A 22,381-nucleotide genomic window follows, 5' to 3' on the forward strand; every position below is an offset into this window, starting at 1 on the left:
TTTTCTAAAAAAAAAGTTATATAGCTCAACACTTAGTGCATTGTATACAGATAGCTACTAGTATTTTTAACAATTTTAGTGAAAAAAAATATCTCACGTTTCTCGGAAGCGGGTTACCTCATGTACTAAAATTATACGCACGTGAATTCCGTGCAGAAATACGATACATGAAATGAACTGCACTACATTGATTACCATTCACATAGAAGGATGATGTTGTGGACACGGTGAGTTTTTTCTTGTTTTGCTTTTTTCTAATGCTTTGTAGGACTAGTCTGTGTTTCGTGAAAGAAAATGTTTATCCCCACACATTGCCTTTACCAAAACGAGGTCTGTTGTACGTGTGCACCTCTCAGCTGTTTTGTTATACACATGACATGGCTACTAAAACCAGTTAATTTGTAATAACAATTTGCTGTATATAGCTTATTTATGAATTGTTTAATGTTTATTTTCCCATTAAACACGTGTTTTTTGTTGTTGTTTTTTTATATAGGAAATACGTATATCTGTATATGTTAGTGACATCATGTGCATTTTTAGATAGCAGCAGAAAGTGAAATCTGTAATTTGTATTTAGATTAAACGGTTTATAAGACATTGATATGCAATATACCATATACTTTTACACATTATTATTATATTTTCGTTAGCGTTGACGATTATGCAACCGCTTTTTATAATGACAAGTGTATTACGGTAGAAATGCTGTTCTTGCTTTGCACGTGCACAACAGACGAGTGTATGCCCTCAAAAAATATAATTACAATGTAACACGGTCTGTTAGTTTTAAAATTGGTCAAGTTTGACGTTATAATCTAAATATCGGACAAACCTTAAGTAAATTAAGTGCAGAACCAGAAACATGCGCCTCAACTACGGTCCCATTCTCCTATACTTAAGGTGATTCCGCTTTGTCAGCCATGTTTGTTTTCACTAAAGTCTGTCCAAAGTGAAAGTAGGCCAAAATTCATATAACAACAAAGCTCTTATTGTAAAATGATGAACCATTTGAAAGTACACTTCCAGGTTTATATTTTATGGACAATTATAAACAAAAATGATAACAATAAGAATATTTACCTTGAATGTGCTACATTTCTGAAGACCAAAAACATTCTGTTGCAAAGTTTTATGCACATTTCATGAATGGCAAAATCCTTTTTAACCCTTTACCTCATATATACGCGAAACAACGCACTTTCGACCCCCCCCCTCCTTTTTAGGCCTGAAATAGTGAAAAATGCTTGAAAAATGTCCTATTTTGGCCCCAAACACATGTTTTCGTTTGAGAAATGTTGCTAAAAAAAGTGAGCACTTTTTCGGCGCCGCCCCCCCTCCAAAAGATACATCAGGGGGTTGCCAGAAGGGGGATGTGCCCCCTTCTGTTTGGGGGGTTTGAAGGGGGGGGGCGGAGTCCCCCTCTTCGCCAAGAAAATTTTGGACTTGTGAGAGGCTGAAAATGACCCAGGTCGATCATAAGGTAACGTGTAACCAACGCTGAAAAGGCTTTGACTCTATCTCAATCCCTTGAGAAGTTGCAGCACTTTGAAATAATTTTTGATGGAAAAAATCAAGGCAAAATAGTGATTTTTGGCAATTTTGAGATGTCCCCTCGTTGCCATGGTAACAGGAAGTTTAAGACTGAGCATGTCCTTACAAAGGCAATGGTCCAGTCAACATTTGTGCCAAGTTTGATTAGTATTGAAGCATTTTTCATAGTTTCATAGCAGTTTGAACTTGTAACAGGAGGCTTTTCACTGAAAACGGCCATTTTTCACAATATGCTCATGTGGGAAAGGGTTAAAGTCTGTTTTAGTGCTAACAAAAGCTATTTTTTGCAGCAAATACAAAAATCTTTCAAAACTTAACTTCAAATAAATCAGTATCTCATGTCCTTCTAAGCACATGGCCTCCATTATTTTTTGTAAAAAAGTAGTGCAAGAAAACAATCATCATTTATAGCCTTATGAACTACAATTAAAATGAAAACACAATCAAACTTTAAAAATTTAACCTTTTTATGTGTAACAGTGAAGTGGGTCTGTTTGTCATGTACACAAGAAATAGGTAAATGATGTTTATTTTCATGGTACTACTTTTTTACAAATGTCATGGTGGCCATGTTTTTTCAAGGTCAGATAAACTACTTTCCTAAGATTTATGTTTTTTTTTTAAAGATTTTTGTATTTTTTTTTGCAAAAAAATAGCTTTTGTTGGCACTAAAACAGACTTTAAAAACGATTTTGCCATGCATGAAATGTGCATAAAACTTTGCAACAGAATGTTTTTGGTCTTCAGAAATGTAGTCCTTTCAAGGTAAATTTTCTTATTGTTATCATTTTTTTATTTTTGTTTAAAACAGTCTTTAAAACATAGAACTGGAAGTGTAATTGCAAATGGCTCATCATATAACAATGTGAGCTTTGTTGTTATATGAATTTTGGCCTACTTTCACTTTGGACAGACTTTGTGAAAACAAACATGGCTGACAAAGCGGAATCACCTTAAGCGAAAATTTTCATTTCGTGTATTGCCGATTTCTTTTCTCAATGCAGCTGTATCAATGAGAAGTCTATATATGCACTAGCAGGAGACATGTCAAATAAGCATTACCTTTGTCAATTTGCATAATTACATAAATTATAATATACCCCGTGCATTTCAACATATCATACGGTATTATAGTATATAAACATAAATTGCCGGCATGCATCTAGTACACATAATGACGAATTTTTTAAAACTTTTATCACTGTCTGCAGATCACTTGCGAAATCAGCCAATAAATCTTTACCATGACTTCTTGCTGACTTCTAACGTGATATATTTGCAAATTTGTAAAGTGACCAAATAGTTATTATTTTACATTTGATTGTTTTATTTTAAATTTCTGTGGTGTGGTGATGTTTTTCTGCACTAGTCCACCTCTTCAATATGAACTGTTATGTAGTTAAATCTAAGCTGGTAATTTAAGTTATTATCGTGTTCATATTTCAGAATTTTACTGACGTTCGCGATTTTCCTGGCCAGATTCCTAATAATGAAAGCGAGTCATTTCACGCTGGATCTAGGTAAGCATAAGCTCTAAACATGAACAATCCATGTAGCACTTTAGCTCGTGCTGTTCCAGCTATGATCGATGATCGCTGCTTCGTTGTTTACGTAGTTGTTATTGTTGCTGACGTCATCGTGCAAACTTTTGGTTATACAGAATTTATTTTAGTTCGATTGTGTAGGAAGCTATAAGCTTATAGACATACTTTCGAATCCGTTCCTGGAACCAACCAGTACTGAGCAATGAGTGTAAAGTTTCTTGCTTAAGGTAACAGCGACTTGTCCCTGACGGGGTTTGAACCCATGCGGCTAGCGATCCTTAGATTACTAGTCCGAGGAAACTTTTACGTAGCCTATCACTCAGACATAAGTAAGCATAGTTAGGTGCATTTGTAAGACAAGGAACATTATTCTGGAAGCTATATTTTTGACAAGGTGTATCAGCATAAAGCTTGGAATACTTCTATGAGCTTATCATGACAAGAAGCATCAGTAAGACACGGCACATATTTCTTAAAACTATATTATTTGAGTTATGCTTTTTTTGCAACTAAGAAGTTTTTTTCAAAATTGCTTTTTGAGTAGAATGATTTCAAAACCGTAAGCCGTTGTATCCGTGAGCAGCAAATTTTACACTCATTGTTTAGTACTGGTTGGTTCCAGGAACGGATTCGAGAGTGCTTCGAACTAGAATAAATAAATATAAACTAAAAATGGTAAGGATAATTCTAGTATTACTTAAAAGAAATGTTCACCAACATGATATGTAGTGTTGCACAAATGAACAGGTGTCTAGGTCAAAGGTCAAAGTCACACATAAGGTCAGATAAAAAACTTGTCTTTAATGATATATCTACATACATGTACTTAGAGGGATTGCATGTAGATCTTTTAATATTCCATATATTTCTAAGAAAATTTTGGAATAATATACAATATGACACGTTAGCCATGTATTTATATTTTTTTAAATTTACTAATCAGTAATCATTACTAAAGTAACAACTTGTCTCTTTACTTCTATGACAACCCTCGTATTTTTGTGACTAATTGGCACTGTTGTTGTATCTATACTTATACATTTATGTCTTTTCTAAATTTAGAGTGCCAGCCAAACTGCGACGTGATTATACAGAACCCTGACTTTACGTTGTTTAAGTCGGCAACTGCAGGGACTAATACCACTGTTTGTAATGTAACTAAATCAATCGACGCCACCGTTTTCACAATTATTGGATGTCCAAAGGCAAGTTTGATAATAAACATATTTAGCCACGCTGTGTGTTTGATAATAAACATATTTAGTCACGCTGTGCGTTTGATAATAAACATATTTAGCCACGCTGTGCGTTTGATAATAAACATATTTAGCCACGCTGTGCGTTTGATAATAAACATATTTAGCCACGCTTTGCGTTTGATAATAAACATATTTAGCCACGTTGTGTGTTTGATAATAAACATATTTAGCCACGCTGTGTGTTTGATAATAAAAATAATAAGCCACGCTGTGCGTTTGATAATAAACATATTAAGCCACGCTGTGCGTTTGATAATAAACATATTTAGCCACGCTGTGTGTTTGATAATAAACATATTTGGCCACGCTGTGCGTTTGATAATAAACATATTTAGCCACGTTATACGTCTTATAAATATATACTCATTCATTTTGTTTATTTAAGAGTGAAGATATATTCTTTACGTTGAGTGTAAGAGAAGGTACAGATGCTACTGGTGATGGAATTATATCTGGAAGTTACTCAGAGACCTATGTGATACGCTGTCAAGAAATTGTTAATGAAGGAGTCATGTTTAACACCTCTACCAGTTTGAATATTAGCACGTAAGTATCCGAGCTTCCTTTTAAGAAGTATCTGCCGGTACACAGAAAGGATGTTCACTTTATGAATCTCGCCGCCGCCAATGACCTAGTGGATGATTTGATTGAAGGCGATGTAGCAAAGAATATTTTTCTTCAGAATTCTCAAAGCGAAGTTGGTATTAGTATTTTAGAAATAGTTTCTTGGTATTTTAGAAATAGTTACGTACTTGACAGTCAAACAAGAACGTCCATGTCAAACTAACAAACATTTAGATTAACTTTAGAATCTCTTTATGTATGACTGCTGTGTTTTTTTAACCTATTTTATAGAAAGCCGTACAGATACTTATTGGTTTGTATTATTTTCACATATATATGTAGTAACATGTGACGATTTGATGGTAAAACAGTATTTGTAAATTTTTCAAAATTTTATTTCTATTCATATTATCGACTTTAAATAGTCTTTGGTACATGATAACAGTAAAAAATAAAGAAAAACAAATAAAAATGACACTGTTTAATCCCAGGAGTCAGATTTTAGTATTCCTTCATTAGCTCGACTTTTCTATGAAAAGGGGAGCTATCCTACTCGCCCCGGCGTCGGCGTCGGCGTCGGCGTCGGCGTCGGCGTCGGCGTTAGCGTTGGCGTCACACCTTGGTTAAGTTTTTCGTACCACCCCACTTTATTCAGAAGTATTACAAGTATGGCTTTGAAACTTACCATACTTGTTCACCATCATAACCTCCATCTACAGACAAGAGTACATAACTCTGTCAAGGTTTTTGACAGAATTATGGCCCTTTTTTGACTTAGAAAGTGTATTGAGCTTGGTTAAGTTTTTTGTACCACCTCACTTTATTTCAAAACCATTGGAGGTATTGCTTTGAAACTGACCATACTTGTTTACCATCACGACCTTCATCAACAGACAAGAGGACATAACTCTGTCAAGGTTTTTGACAGAATTATGCCCCTTTTTGACTTAGAAAATACATTGAATATGGGTAAAATCCACTTATTGCCTTAACCCTTTGAGATATTGCTTTGAAACTTTTAATGCTATTTCACAATCATTACCCCCATCTGTACGCAAGAAGAAGGTAACTCTGTCAAGGATTTGTTTTAAAAATTAAGGCCTTTTATCGACTTAGAATCTTGGTTAAGTTTTTAGTACCAGTCCACTTTTTGACTGAACTGTTTGAGATATTAATTTGAAAGTTGGAATACTTGTTTACCATCATGGTCCCAAAACATGGGCAGGAGAAGGTAATTCTGTTAAGGATTTTATTTGAATTATGGCCCTTTTTGACTTAGAAACTCAGTTAAGATTTTCATTCTTGTCCACTTGTTGACTTAACCATTTGAGATATTACTTTGGAAGTTGGAGTTCTTATGTGCCATCATGAGACCTATCTGTAAGCAAGAGAAGATGTTTCTGTGAAAATGTTTCTTGATTTGTACTTAGAAATTCCTAGTTAAAGTCTTGTGTGCCCTTAACTGTCAAAGTTTTGTTTTATAGGCAAGCACTAAAAAAGTCGAGCGCGCTGTCCTTCTGACAGCTCTTGTTTTGTTTAAGCCTTTAACCTAAACGTGATTATAGCCTTTTCAAAACAATAAAGTCACACAGTTGGACCATGTACTATAAAATATTGGTTGGTCAAGTTTTGTGTTTTGTCTTTAAAGTTCAAAGGAGGATAAGTCACCAAATAAATAATTGAGCCGCGTCACACCAGCATGAATCCAGATCAGCCTGCGCATCCGCGCAGTCTGATCAGGATCCATGCTGTTCGCTATCAGTTTCTCTACTTGTTATAGAGTTTGTAAGCGAACAGCATGGTTCCTGATCAGACCGCGCGGATGCGCAGGCTCTTCTGGATCCATGCTGGTCGCAAACCCATTATGTTGGTTTTGTCATGACGCGGCTCAATTGTTAAAAAAAGTAAGCATGAAAAATGTTTATCTATGCAAAAACATGATGTTTACATTGCTTTATATATATTTTTCACAGAAGAACTACTGGTAATGAGACTACAAACGAAACTGAGAGCTACATTGGGGCTCCTGTAACCCCAAGTTTTGTCGTCATCTCAATGATATGGAATAGTAATATAACGCAAACTGTTTCAACCGCAAACGTCGGCGAATTATTGAAATGGAAAGTAGAAGGACCATGTAAGTCAAATTACTTACTAAAGCATTCACCAGTTTCGTGAATTTCCCAAGTGGTATTTTGTTTTGTCTGTTTTGATATAAAAATATGACTTGTTTTATTGTACATGTCTGGTTTGGTGTACTTTCAGGAAATATATGACGTGATAGTTTTTATTGTTCAATCCTATGCTAATTTATATATTCAATGTTGATAAAGAAAATTATTCTTTTTTAGATGAATACGATCTCCTTCCATACCACTGCACGGCAAACCCGGGGACAATTCTTGGAACACCTCCGGTAGTGCCCGTCATATTGCAAGGGTAAGTAACTCTTCTGAATATAATAATGTAGTATTTAAGAGTTATCCCCCATATTCCATTAACAAATAAATTTAGTCTCAGAAGATTGCAGGGTATTTGTTGACTCTGTGAAATGAAGGTTTAAGTAATTTAAATAATGAATTAAGATGTCAATTTTGGTATTAACATCATTGTATCATTTTCAAACACGCACGTATATATGCGCTTGTTATATTCAACATTTTACAGTCTACATATTTACACAGAGCTATATTTAATTTTATGATATGATATTTACATTCATTTTTTATTTATTCCGAAGTCGTTTCAAAAACGTATGTAGGACATAGCTGAATATTAATCTTTGTACACGGAAAGTACTATAGTTGCATTTCAGACGACATCTTTGGAACTATTCTAAAGTATAGTCATTCCGGTTCTAAGAATAGAGCGTCCGCTCATTTTTGCATAGAATATATTCAAGTACATGAAAGCTTTAAAAATCATCGTAACGTATAAAGTACTTTACAATTATTATCCCTTTACTTGCTGAATTTGTATAATGGATTTGCCTTGTTTTGAATTTAGAACAGTCTATTAAAATTGGAGGGTTACCAACAATAAAGAGCTGGCGTTGCTCTATACTAGCAAAGAATTATCACTTCCAGTGTTTAACGGATTGAATTGACACTTTTGATGCGATTCGCGGTGAGGATTCGCTTGTGCCACTAGTATAAAGTAAGACTAGTGTATTCTGTTTTGTCTGCCGAGAATATTGGATGGGCATATTTAGCGTCTTTTTACACCCAAACCATTTAGACTTACACCAATCAGTTACAAATTCTGAGCATTTTTGAAATTTCTTTGATAGTTGCAGTGTTTTGGACATGGTTACAAACTTTGTAGCCGCAAGTGGGACAGCTACAGAAAAGGGAAGTTTGGTTAGTGACCTATATGCCTTCAAGTTTCATACGTCAGACCAGCTTACCATCGCGTGCAGCGTTAAGATCTGTACGAGAGGAGATGCAGCTTGTACTGTGGTAAACACTTTTAATATGTATACACCCGAAAAAAAATCGGCGTATATTAATTATTATCCACCTGGTTGTCCGTCTGTTAGCAATGTCCGGTCTGTATCTTTTGAATTGATGAGAGAAAATCTTTTGAATTGATGGGAGAAAATTGAAACTACCTTGTAGAAACGAGACGATGTGCAGAGCGCAGGTTTGACCTTCCTCAGGTCAAGGTCAGGGGCATACATAATCATTTTTGTTCAAAATTATAAAGTTCGGGACTTTTTATGGATAAATATACATACATACAGAAAAACAAATTTTTAAAACTTTTGCAATATATTGACTAGACTACATGTATTTCGTTTCCGCTCTGCATCTTTTGAACCGAAAGCAACTTTTTGGCAGAAATTAGACTTTTAATGTGACGATGTGCAGAACACGGCTGTGGGCTTCCTGATATCAAAATTGACCCCGCCCAAGGGGTCTCTTGATTACTTATTTGGCTATTATAGGAAAAAAGCACATGTTAGACTTGTGTAAAACTAAAATACCCATAGCTTAGATATTTGGCACGTAACATCACTTTGTGGACCCTAAAATACTTGTAACTGGTATTAATCATGACCCTTGGGTTAATATTGACTCCGCCCCGGGGTTCACCTAGGGAATATAGTTGTGTATAGGAAAACACATTTAAGTCTTATTTTGCCAAACTACAATGCATAGAGCTTAGCTCTTTGACATGTAGCATTGGCGTGTTTATCTCTACAAATATTGGTGTTAATCATTCCCCTTGGTTTAATATTTGCCCAACCCGTTGGTCACTTAATAAATGCAGTACATTTCTACTCTTATTTTGTGAAAGAGTGTAAATATTTGTCATGCAACATTGCCGTGTTGAAATATATAAAAATAAATATAAATTATGCATCAGGGGTCGATATTGACCTAACCTCGGGGGCCACACGTTTCTTGATTGGGTGTCTTCTCTAATTGAAAGATTATTTGTGATTACTCGAACACATTTACATTCGGGCTTATATTGCCCCGCTTTATGGTGCCTTTGTTTAAAGCTATTTATAAATCATATCGCCCAGATATCACATTTCGGCCAAAAATCGCTTAGCTTGTCACATATTATTATTTTCAAATCTCAAAATAACTACAGAATTTCGTTCATATCTTTGTCTAATTGTTTTCATACCCTACATAAAATATTTTTAATTCTCAAGTTTTTGCATATATTTCTAAAAATTCTGAAATTGTGGGATGCTTGAACCCTATACAACACTTTTTGTTTGACGAATGCCTTTTGATTATCTATGAATTCTTGATCTTTTAATAAAATTCAAGGCAAGGGATCGGGGGTTGATGTTTGACTGGATATTGTCTCCGACTTCAAATTACGTGTCATTTACCGCTTTGGGTTTGAATCCCGCCCATAACTTTGGGTTCTTTATGTGAGGAAGCTGCCAAGCTAAAATGTGAACGATCGATAGACTAGGTGTTTCTAAATTAAAATATACCAAAACTAACAAAGTATTTGAGCCGCGTCATGACAAAACCAACATAGTGGGTTTTCGACCAGTATGGATCCAGACCAGCCTGCGCATCTGCGCGGTCTGATCAGGATCCATTGTGTTCGCTTACAGACACTATAACAAGTAAAGAAACTGATAGCGAACAACATGGTGCGCGGATGCGCAGGCTGGTCTGGATCCATGCTGGTCGCAAACGCACTATGTTGGTTTTGTCGTGACGCGGCTCATTTGTGTTTATTCCCTCTAGGATTGTAGTAAAAGGCGTCGTCGTCAGGATATGAGTATTGCGGCAACTGATTTGACTGGAACCAAAGCTACTGTTGTTAGTCACCTCACAATCAGGAACACAGGGGCAGCAACTTCCGGTGAGACATATTTTAAACACAATTTTTGAAATAGTGCTGATGTAATTATAACTTCATAATAACACTGTACAGTACATTTCGTAACAACTTTGCAAGTGATAATCAACAAAAATACTGGATAAATATTGGCTTTGAAGTAGAATGCAATATAATTTCACCTTCGTTTAATTTGTAATGTATGCGAAGTAGGAGATGAAGTTCATTAGAAACGGAAATGAAATGTAACATTCTACTTTTAAAAAACATTTTTCTCTCTCAATCTTTCAAGTAATATGGGTATAATAAAATTTTTGTTTTCAATTTAATTATTCCTTTATTGATTTTAATCAGGAAAGGACATTAACGTGAAAATGAAACGAAAGTTTATGACCTGTACTAGATAATTAATATGTACTGAAAACTGGTAATTTCTTTAGAAAATAGTAATAAACAAAGGTTACATATATATGTGTGTGTGAATGATTTGTTTGTTATCACTGTTCACGGACATGTTCTAAGATGTTTCGTAGATACATAGAAAACAAAACGTGATTTAAATTTCGTTTATTGCGGTTTCAAACTAAAGATTTCTGTAGTAAGACGGCTGACATTGTTTGCAAACTAAGTAGGCAATATTATTTAAAGTTAGTGGGAAATAAAGAGCGTCATAAAAGTCCTAAAAGTACTTATAGAAAAATGTCTTTAGTACTACTGACGAACGAAAATGTTTTAGCCATTATTCTGTTAATTATCGTAAATAGGCTTGCGCTTATTTAAATTTGGGCAAAACCGTTTATGATGTTTAGGGATACTTTCAAAATAAAATTAAAGTAACAACCGGATAGCGAACAGTGTAGATCATGATCAGATGACCCGGATGTTCTTGTTGATTGTCGTCTGCACTGGTTGCATGACCCGTAGAATCAGTTGCCGCAAGCCGCTTAGCGGTTAAGTCTGCAATGTGTTGTTTAATGATAGTGAAATGTGGATTCATAAGCTGCCTCAGTAAAAGAATACGTATCAGTCTATCATCTTTATAATTTATACCAAATAATTATAATTAAGTAATTATTTTAATTGTAACGAGGACTTAAATTAACAAGTCGCAAAACAGACTGAAGAATACCGATATTTCTCTAAACAGCTAGAGCATAAAACTTTCAGGAATAATATACATTGTAATATTAATTATTTAAACTTTTTATTTATTTGATATTTGTTAATGGTTTGAGTTTAACATTATTCACAAATTATTACAAAATCTTATGAACACTTTGCACTAGGGACGACAATATCTTAATGGTTTTTGCCTCGAGAGTTGGGCCAGGTCCACTCTCGTGCTTAATTCTAGCAATTTAATATGATCATAATCTCTCCACATTAACCCTAAGTCTGCTAAATTTCTTAAATGGACTTGCCCATCTTTCATTCTTGACAAAACAATATTTAATTGATAGGGGAAAATTCAAAATCAGATCTGATTGAATAACAACCAGTGCAGACCATGATCATAGGGTACACGAATGTTCCGGCTGATCTTGTTCTGCAATGGTCACATGGGTAGATAAAGTTGCTACCAGCATGGAAAAGGTTTAAAAAGACAGTTCCAAATTCAGAAGCAGGAAAACGATCATTATATAAATTGAGCACAAGAAAAGTTAAATTCTCAAACGTTACATGTTAAACTTAATGTAGAATACAATTAATGAATACATGATAAAGACAAACTACATGTAATTGAAACAATTTAATACCATCTGTAAGTGTACGTACATGTGCACTTACATAAATAAATCTTAATTAATATGTTATGTTAAAGACAGAACATTGATATAATTGAGCCGCGTCACGACAAAACCAACATAATGGGTTTGCGATCAGCATGGATCCAGACCAGACTGCGCATCCGCGAAGGCTGATCAGGATCCATGCTGTTCGCTATCAGTTTCTCTACTTGTAATAGGATTTGTAAGCGAACAGCATGGATCCTGATCAGACTGTGCGGATGCGCAGGCTGGTCTGGATCCATGCTGGTCGCAAACCCACTATGTTTGTTTTGTCGTGACGCGGCTCATACGTATAATATTTTTTTTTATTCCTTTGTTTCAGGATTGTCATACGTACTTGGTATTTTAGTATTCGTCACGGCATTGGGTCAAACCCGTCGTTATCAATGGATATGATCATCATATTGCAATAAAACAATGGACCATTCAGCTATATTTTGTAAACGCAGACAGTGATATTGTAGTTCGGCTAATGAATAAAATTGTAGAAGATTAAAATCGATTCTATTATTTTTTATAATTCAATACTTGCTGACATAGATTTTTAATATACTGTATGTAACAATTTAAATGCTATGTCATATTAGTATAAAAATCATAATATTAAAAGATAAATATCAACTGTCCAACCTCCTGGAAGACGCGTAATTTAAAAATATGATCAAGTGTGCTAAACTTGTATTTCTTCACTACACGCATGAAAAAGCATTCTACTATTCATTCAGTTTAGTTGATTGCTTTTATGATAAAAGAAAATCTGTTTTCTAGCCATGCCTATGTACAGCTATATATACAAAAACCATGTAGCAACAAAACATACATTAAAGGACAGACCGTAAAATCAAATAATAAATATAGACAATCAATAGAAATATAGAAATAAAAAACAGGCATAATTATATACATTGTTTCTTATAGTAGTCTTATGAAAAACATTGATATTGTTTTCAGTTTTTTATTTATTGGATGTTTTGAATGAGTGATATATTCTGTTTACTTTGTGCGACACGTTTTCTAAACAATATACCAAAATAGTTCATTGAACAATAATTGTTTTACTAATGAATCGTTTACAAGAAGAGAAAATAGTTATATGGTATTGGTAAAGGTGCTGTATCGACACAACTTTCTGAAGAAAACACAGTACAAAAAACTACAAATGTACAACATAATATGTCCAACGCTATCACATCATTTTGACGATAATTCAAATGTCTCCGGTTACTATCATTTCAGTCTGAAAGGTTTTCTAAGCATATGTATGTACATCTTCACAAAAAATATGTAGAAATAAAACAGTCATCAATGTAAGTGTTTGAGAGAAAATGTTCATGACATAAATGTTTAAAAGCATTTTTGATTAATGACCCTTTTAAGTAGCTTTGTTCTTTACGTTCGAAGATATTTTATTTTATCGAATAAAAAACACTGTCCTAAAAATTACGGATCCTGAATTCACACCGTTCATTAATCAGATAAAGGGCCATCCCGCTTTTCCTTGAGATGATGTTCTTTTCCCGTCACGGTCAAGGTTGAACTTAATTTCAGACTGGAATTTAACATTTGCATGATGTGACCGATCAACGTAGCCGTTCATCCAGTGGTTATTTCTTGGAGGCGACATGACCCGTCTGTTGCGGCCTTGACGCCTTGGTCCCTGCTCTAATTGGTTGAGCCGTTGTTCGAGCCTCAGAAGACGCTGTTCCCCCATTTTTTGCTGCTCCTCTAGAGAGTCTATTTGATCCTTTTGCCGTTCCTTTTCCTCGACCAAGGTTGAAATCTGCTCTTGTTGTATGTTCCTTTCAACTATTCCTAGAGTAAATTCGAATAACAATAAATTTTAACAATTTAAGAGACATAATATAATGAACAAAATTGAATCATGACATTTTAAAGTTAAAAGTTACGCCGTCAAGAAAATACATTATTCGTCAAAAGATGAAAATAAATGCTTGAAAATGAAAAGTACTTTTTTAAAGGGACAGTTTCACCTCACTTCTTAAAATTTTAAACATAAACAAACAGGAAATTCGAAATACAAAATTTAATTTCACAAAAGCACAGATCATTTCATAAAGTAGCAAATTTATTGTGAAAAAGTACCTTCATCTTGGAGTTCTTCGAGTTTGTCAATCTTCTCTCTTTGCATTTCATTTTCTTCTTCGATTTCTTTAAGCTTCAGCAACTGAGTGTTCAGTTCTGTCTCCTTTTCTTCAAGTGCCTTTTTGTGCTCATCAAGTCTACGTTCCATGTCCTGAAGTTCACTTGCTTTCACGGTCAGCTCTTCTTTCTTGGCACGGGTGGTATCACCATTTTCTTTCAGTTTCTTATTATCAAGTTGAAGTTGAATGATCTTTTGTTGGAATGAATTCAGTTTCTCTATCAGTGACTTGTTCGTTTTCCGTAATCGTTCGTTTTCATCTTTAACCTTTTGCAATTCCTCTTCAGAAGTGGGAACGCTGCTTGTTTGCTTAGCAATTTTCTTAAAAAGATCTGCAATAGCCGGCGCCATCCTGACAAGTTCTTGTTCAAGAACTTGCATATCCAATGGTGTATCACTCCTGGATTTGTCTACTGCTTGATTTAATACGTTCTTGCTTTGCTGTTGGCCATCTGATGCTATACTTTTAGGCGTTGTAGTTCCAGGTTTGTTTACCTGAGCTGTGAGTAAATTCTTATTTATGGGTGTCTGATTGTCAGTCGAAGTGGAGCTGAAAGACTGCAGGGATATGTCGCTCTGTGAAGCAAGTGTAGACTCCGCATACAAAAGTCTTGGTCCACCATTTTCTGAGTCTTCTCCCGTGCTTGTTCGCCTCCCTGCTTGAAAAACATTGACAGTTGGTGCCACTGTTGCTACAGGTGCAGCAGCAATGTTGGATTGATTGTTGTCAGTCGGGATGTTGCGGATTCTTCGATGTTTTTCCCCAGTCTCACTGTTTACTGTTCCACTGCTCTAGAAAAACATATGAATATAAAAAGTATTAAATAATTGGTCAAAATTAAGCAACATGCCAATGTTGCTAAACTTTACAACATTTTATTTCAGCATCTTTGTGTTCTTCTGTATCTAAACCAAGATTTCTGACAAATTAATTGGAACAGAAATTTCAACATCATAACCTGAATATACCTACTTTTATGTATTTCAAAGCACACCACCAATATCAAAATAATATCAGTAGTATTTCTATGATTTGAGTTGTGAGAAAAATGGAAAACCACTGCAAAAGTCAATCAATGTTGATTAACGTTGATGAGTCAGAAAATACAAAGACCCTTTCAACTTTTCCCCTGTGTAATTCTCGGAAAGCTTTTCGATTTTAAATTATTTCAAATGTACTTATCACGATGCTACAGGATTTAGAAACGTTTCCCAACAATCGAAAACAATTTTGCTAAAAGCAAACATCTACAGATATGAAAGTGTGTATATTCTTTTTATGTGAACGTATATTAATGGAGACAAATTGCCCCTTGGCGCATGAAACGAAGCCAGTTTAAAGATGCAACACTGGAGATGCAAATTATCAACTAGTGCCCCAAGCTGTGCTGAAATATTTATAAGGCTTTCCAGATATATAAACCGTAACTTATTTACAAAATAGAGTATAGAGATAATTTGGTGCGTTTTTTGCAGAAGTCTTAGATATCATCCATAATATATAAATGGCTTTTACAATGGCAAGGTAGAAATTAATTTTTATTCTTGTTTTTGTCTTCAAAATTTCAAGTCCGTTTATTTTGATGTTTTACCAAACTTGCAGAGAAAGCATGAAATTCAAGATCATATTGAATCTTTATGCACACATATTTGCAAATAACTTCTAATCTTCTCTTTTACAATATGGCCACATTAACATACAGTAAACAACACAACAAATACATGTCTTGAGTTAAGAGGTAGATTGGACAATATTTCTAATTTCATTATTGTTCATTAACTGTCACCAAAAAACCAACTGAAATAATACTTCGTGATTTTGAATGTCGAATTTCAAAAATCAGTAGGAATAATGCAAACTCATGTACATGACTAAACATTTGAATAACTTTAATTGAAAGTTCCAAAGATTGCAGAAATTATATTATATTATATCAATTATATTAAAAAAATTTCTTCTAACTATCAAGTTACAAAACTGATAAAAAAGATTATGACACTGTGAATGGTCTCGGTTGAATATATTTAGGGCAACAACAAACATTATATTTCATTTGAAAACAACAATGACAAAAATATCCCTTTATCATCAAAATACATTCATATAAATAGATCTTTACAGTAAATTAACCTTTTTTGGAGTATGAAAGAGGGGAATGTTTCAAATAATAGCAATAATTGTTGAAAATAGTGCTAAATGTTGTATATCGTGGTAATGTATACCATTATCGTATTAGATAAACTATTAAACCAGAATCTAAAAATGTATATTATCTCCTTAAAATGGATTTTTGATTACCATATAGTGTTCATTATCAAATTATGGATAGAAATAGATCTTAATAGATCATTTAAGCCAGTCATTTCTTTTCGCACTACACAGTTTGATACTTTGAGAAATTTCCGATACCGACTCAAATCCGTCTGTATTTTGAAAGCCATCACTTCTAGGTGATTGTATGAAAATATATAATTTGTATTCTATTTCAATTGTACTGAAATCGAGTCTACTGAAAAGCAAGTTTACGTTTTTCAATTAAAATGTTACAAATAAAAAAATAAAACGTGCATTAGACGAAATGATGTATAAGTCAATGAAGAATTGCTCGATGTAGTTAATCTTGTTTTAAGTGCTCGGAAATTCAAGGATAATTACAATCGATCGCATCCATGGCAACGGAGAAAATTTACTGAATGATGCTAGGATAAATTTAACATACATGATTAATTATTAAGTGATCCTAATTTCTTCTGGAGTGAATGCAAAGTTTTGCTACATTGTATCAGCGGTTATGGAAGAGACTCCACGTATTAGCTATTTTTCGAAACGCTTTTGTAAACGATAATGCGACTTCATGTGAAAAAATACTAAGTTACAATTGTTGAACATGTGAATGATAGACTGCAACAGTCAAATGACATACTCAAAATGTGATTTGTTCGGTGCCCAACTGAGGGCCTTACCGTTGATCCTGTGCGGCTAGGTCATTTCGGGACTATGTTCATTGAACAGTGCTCTCCGTTGTTGAAATTTCTCATATTTTGTGTATCATTGTTAAATATAAAATATTTAGCCCCTGGGTACGCTAGCTTATATAACTATTTACCAATAGGTTGAAGAACAGAGTGACTAAGGATGGCAATAAAATTATTTAATCAAAGTCCAACTTAATAAGGGAACATTGCACTAAAGAAGTGCTGAAATGATAAGTAATGTTGCCAATTCCTGATTTAGAATAAGATAGTCTAATAAAAATAAATGATGTGTTTTATGATGTTTGCAGGGAGGGTTAACATATATCTTTGTTAGAACCGAGTTTTTTTTCAATTTTTCAAGTTTCACTAGACCTATCCTTCATTTAGTAGTTTGTATCATAGTACTGTTATTTGTACTTTTTTTAAAGGACTGTTAAATGTAAACCTGCAATTTGTGTGATAGTATTTGAAAATGCCTGATCAATATGTAGATATCAATTTTAATTGTTTCTAAATGTCTTATGACAACATTAAAGTTTTTTAATATCTTGACATATACCGGTGGCCCAAAGGGGTACTTTCTTGTAGAACACACACAGCAAATATTAAAATAATAATGTTCTAGAAAATGTGCATAAATTATATCGGACAAACATGTTAATTACCTCAGACTTTATTCCATGTTAATTACGTCAGATTTTATTCCACTTAATGCTTACATTTGGCAATCATGTAAACAAAATAGAGAAAATAAAAATCCCTAAAGAAATCCTAATACGGCAAAATTGAAAATGCTGCAGGCTCGGATTGATTGAGCCTGTTCGTGGACGGTACTGTCAAGTGCAAATTACCGTCCACGCCCCCTAGCACCGGCTTGGCGGTGCCCGAGTAGAATTATGAATAACACGGACAAATAAAGCGATGGTATACCTGAACAATGCGCTATAATAAAGAATTGCAAAATAAATTGTTTTGCACTTTATTAAAAAAAGTTAACTTGAAATACTAAACTCACCGTGGAGGAAACAGCTGTTGACGGTCTAGAGTCTTGATCTGAAAATTGTAATAGAAAATCGTATGTGAAACTGTCAAACTGATGAATATAAATCATACATGAATTTCAAGACACAGACAAAATGTTAAATCAAAATTGAATTTTGATTTTATCTTATTGCCCCTTACCACGATTATCCGTTGCGGTTAGTATAAATGAAGCCAGGCCAGCCTGATGCCATGACTAAGCATCTTTTAATTTTGCATACAAATAACCCCAACATTGTTATTTGATATTTCCATCAAAATGGAAGCTTGACAAGTCCATCACAAGTGATTCAGCACTGTTTTAAAATGTTAGGTGGTCAGTTCTTAATGTTTGAAAATGGGAGACAATTCTAAAGCCTGAAGCGGACAGTACACGCAGTTACACGCAGGGCATAAAGGGAGTAAGCCCTAAGTATATTCAAGTTCCATTTGCCCACTTAAGAGCATTTTTGTTTTTTCTTACAGCCTAACTATAGGAGTGACTTGTATTTAAAGATAACACAAATGATAAAACACAATATATGTCTAAAATGATATTGTTAGAATATAACTTCATTCATGAAAAAAGAAGAAAATGTTTTAAGCTCGTAAAGCTTGTATGCTCTGTGAAGCCTTTCATCTTGTCACCCAACTTTTAAATTTATGTCGATACAATATCATAGCAATAACTTAATTGCACGAGCATGCAATTTCTTATATAAAGTCAGGACATGACTAAAATACAGTAACCAGAGACTTATATTAATGTATACGATATCACAACAATTTTCCTTTAAAAATGTCCAAACCCAGTTAACCTCATTCACATTGAGTAATTTGATGTGAACGAAGCTTTTAAGTTAGTTAACGGAATGTCAGTCGCTCGAACAATGTTTTGAATTGGTCTTTTCTTAATCCACAGCAGTAGTGATTTAATTTACGATTGAAAAGAATCATTTTAACGGGCAACATAAAACCATAAACCGATCTACTTACGGGCAACTTCGACGTTTCTTACAGCACTATTGTTGGCCGCTGTACTGGCATTAACCTGGTTGCCAGGATGATGTACCGCCGGGTAAATCTGTAAGGCTTCCATTACCCGGCTATATCGATTATCTGCGTTATTACGAATCAACTGGCATAACGTCTGGTAACCGAGATTCCCGCAAGTTATGACACAGTTCAAGAATTTCTCAGCTGGAATATAATTGAACACGATACATCACAATTACATTGCATGATTTCATAGCGGAACAAATACAATACATCGTATCCTATAAAATGGTTGATTTTAAGTTAAAAAAATAATGAACAGAACAACAAAACTGGATAAACTTTTTCGTGCCATACATGTACAGTGAAAAAGTTCTGAAGGCGACTGGTCCGCTTCGTCCTATTTTTTAATTAGTATAATTAGTACAATATCGTATACAAAACTTGATCTTTTTTTTAATATTTGGTATATACCTGATACATTTGCTGGCGTTATATAACACTTTAAGGAAGCAGATACAATATGATTTATGCCGTCTTTATGAAGTTACAAGTGCTGCTTCAGAATTCGGCGTTTCCACATAAAAAGACTAAACTGGCCCAAACAAATGTCTGTTATTTCAGAATTATTATAACGCGTTTAGATTTTCACATTTTCTCATTTCTGCGTTACGGATACACATGGTGAAGAAGGCGTACAATAAAGTACCGGAAAGACCGGAAGGGACATTTCAACTTCATGAATTTCAGATTTCATCTTTGTGAATTCACAATTTTAACTTACTGAATTCACGATTTCAACTTAAATTCAATTTCGTCAATTCACGATGTCAACTTCTCGAATTCACGGGTTCAACTTTACGAATTCAGGATTTCAACTTCATGAATTCACGATTTCAACTTCACGAATTTAACTTTGTGAATTTGAAATCCTGAATTCATAAAGTTGAAATCGTGAATTTATGAAGTTAGTTCGTGAAGTCGCAATCGTGACTACATGACATTGAAATCATGATTTCACGTAGATGAAATTGTGAATTCACGGAGATGAAATCGTGAATTCATGAAGTTGAAATGTCGCCACAGGTCTTTTGTAATGAAATGTTTCTTTTTTTTTAATTAACCGGACTTTACCTTTCATGCTCGGCGTATTAGGCATAACATTTGCTATTTCGCCTATCAGTGTGGGCGCAAAGACTCCATTCTCAACAAACTTGTGAACGAAATCATCCACACGTAGTTCCTGTTTCAACAAACTCCAGTTCCGGCGGAGCCGCCTCTCGTCGTCCGGATTCAATGTCATATTTTGAACGATTAAACCATTAATCCATTATTTTCTCATTTATTTAAGTGAAACAGAACAACACTTTTATCTATGTATTATTTTCTTATTTTTTTGATACGCAAATCAAAAATTACTTTACTTGTCTTTAATTGCACGTGAGCCAACAGCAAAAAGCACAAATAACAAAAGAAAATTCAATTAAAACTTATTGTATTCACGGAAAGAATAATCTAATTACACCGATTAATCCAAACTTCCACCTTATTTAATAACATCCACGGAGAATTCAATTATTAACGAAGTAATTTCCTTCTTCAGGATACAAAAATCGTTACTTTGCCGTAAATTAAAGTATAAACTATTTTGAAGGTATTATGCATGAAATATAGAGTCGCAATTTAACTGACATCTATTGTATTATAAATGGTTTAATTCCAAATCACAGATGGTGATCAATATTCTTTTGTCTCAATCTTCAAATATTGTTTACTGTACTGTATGCGGTTTAAACTACAAAGACAAGTACAGTGTACATGATACCGTCACAGTTTTTTGTATTGTTTTTTTTTTAAATCTCAATTTACATAAATGGGGAAGCATTGTATTTTGAAATTTGGTCAGTGAAATAAAATAATAATGTTAATATGATATATACGTATAATAAGATATGCTGAATGTAATTATTTGATTTATTATATTATTTATGATTAGTATTAAAAGAACGCGTTATTGCTTTTTTGTTTGTTTGATTATTTGTTTTTTTTAATTAAATGTACTAAAATACTGCTATACGAGTTATCTCCCATGATATTTTGTCCCTAGTTATAAATACATAATAATTAATGTGTGCTGATTTAAATGTAAAGAATGGCAGTGATGCATTTTGTAAAGAACTTTTCTATCATTGCTCATTGATTTTTCAGTAGATTAAATAAAATTTTGTTTGATATATTATCATCGAAATGCAATTAGTTAAAATAAAATTGTTCAAATAATAGATAGAGCTAACATAATGATCAAGGAATATAAAATTGCATTGTTTCTGCTAATGTTTTATTTCTCTACACTTTGTTATATTGGTAACGCAACACATTAAAGTGATTATGCATTCCAACATTTTTCTCCCATCAGTAGATCTACAGTGAGATTTATCCTTGTATCTGTAATACAAACATACTACATATTATAAGCAATGTAATATATAAAAAATGTACAAGAGTTCAATCGTAAATTACATCAATTTTTTTTATTGACCAACATGCACACAAAATTAAGTAAATAGCAAATAAAAATAATGAATGCACACAAATAATTTTAACATAATTACACTTTTGTTTTATGAAAACATCACTAAATTTTCACAACATGAATTTTCAATAGTCATAAAATTTTACATTGTATATTATGTTATTTTCACTGTGTTGAGTTGAGTGGCTCATCCGAAATTGTCTTCAATATTTACATCTTTTCATCAATGCTGTCACATTACTTTTTTGTAGCCATAAGTGCCAGATGGAAACCCCATCTCCTTACAAAACAGGCAAAACCTTGCTCGGATAAAACACTCTCTAAACAATTGTTGAAACAGATTCCTAAATACAACAATCGATCTTTCGCAAATATAATTACTGGTGATGAGACATGGAATCAATTTTTTAAGCCCAAGCGAAAGATACATAACAAAATATGGGCGACCAAAAGAAGTCAAAGACCTTGCATAGCAAAACGCACCATGAGCATCAAAAAGGTCATGTATGTACTTTTCTTTACTAATCAAGGTCCGGCTATTCAAATTGCCAAGTTTTCCAAAGGCAAGGTCCTTCATAATTTAAAGACCTCGAAAGGTTTATGAAAACGCATTTTAAAATTGGATTAAAAGATTAAAATTTTGTTTATCACATGGTGGTGAGTATTTT

The 22,381-nt window shown here is 33.8% G+C and overlaps 2 protein-coding genes across 3 annotated transcripts; one reads left to right on the top strand and one right to left on the bottom strand.

Annotated features, from left to right (window-relative positions):
• The first annotated feature begins 72 nt into the window (after nt 1–72).
• Nucleotides 73–12,525, top strand: LOC132714993 (uncharacterized). Of its 2 annotated transcripts, none has more exons than XM_060697954.1 (9): nt 73–227; nt 3,001–3,074; nt 4,161–4,303; nt 4,743–4,903; nt 6,895–7,058; nt 7,273–7,360; nt 8,211–8,379; nt 10,144–10,261; nt 12,350–12,525. In XM_060697954.1, the coding sequence occupies exons 1-9, from the start codon at nt 211–213 to the stop codon at nt 12,421–12,423; spliced, it is 1,008 nt and encodes a 335-aa protein (XP_060553937.1). In that variant the 5' UTR covers nt 73–210; the 3' UTR covers nt 12,424–12,525. The 2 variants fall into 2 exon arrangements, with proteins under 2 accessions (XP_060553937.1, XP_060553936.1); XM_060697953.1 differs by lacking the exon at nt 73–227 and adding an exon at nt 2,270–2,319.
• Nucleotides 12,360–20,853, bottom strand: LOC132714992 (uncharacterized). Its single transcript, XM_060697952.1, has 5 exons — nt 20,315–20,853; nt 19,181–19,384; nt 18,180–18,217; nt 14,131–14,980; nt 12,360–13,839 (listed from the first exon to the last, which is right to left on the bottom strand). The coding sequence occupies exons 1-5, from the start codon at nt 20,481–20,483 to the stop codon at nt 13,499–13,501; spliced, it is 1,602 nt and encodes a 533-aa protein (XP_060553935.1). The 5' UTR covers nt 20,484–20,853; the 3' UTR covers nt 12,360–13,498.
• Between the last annotated feature and the right edge of the window lie 1,528 nt (nt 20,854–22,381).

This window comes from Ruditapes philippinarum, unplaced genomic scaffold, assembly GCF_026571515.1.
Source record: "Ruditapes philippinarum isolate M1 unplaced genomic scaffold, ASM2657151v2 ctg3907_1_1_1_1, whole genome shotgun sequence".
Classification (NCBI taxonomy): domain Eukaryota; kingdom Metazoa; phylum Mollusca; class Bivalvia; order Venerida; family Veneridae; genus Ruditapes; species Ruditapes philippinarum.

What these genes read in the sequence shown, in the direction of transcription:
- LOC132714993 (XM_060697953.1), top strand. Translation starts at nt 2,285, where the DNA reads ATGTTTTTGGTCTTCAGAAATGTAGTCCTTTCAAG. An exon ending in TCATTTCACGCTGGATCTAG is followed by an intron (nt 3,075 to 4,160) that starts GTAAGCATAAGC and finishes TTCTAAATTTAG; the next exon opens with AGTGCCAGCCAAACTGCGAC. An exon ending in GTGCCCGTCATATTGCAAGG is followed by an intron (nt 7,361 to 8,210) that starts GTAAGTAACTCT and finishes TTTCTTTGATAG; the next exon opens with TTGCAGTGTTTTGGACATGG.
- LOC132714992 (XM_060697952.1), bottom strand. Translation starts at nt 20,483, where the DNA reads ATGACATTGAATCCGGACGACGAGAGGCGGCTCCGCCGGAACTGGAGT. An exon ending in TAATACGCCGAGCATGAAAG is followed by an intron (nt 19,385 to 20,314) that starts GTAAAGTCCGGT and finishes ATTATATTCCAG; the next exon opens with CTGAGAAATTCTTGAACTGT. An exon ending in AAGAAACGTCGAAGTTGCCC is followed by an intron (nt 18,218 to 19,180) that starts GTAAGTAGATCG and finishes TACAATTTTCAG; the next exon opens with ATCAAGACTCTAGACCGTCA.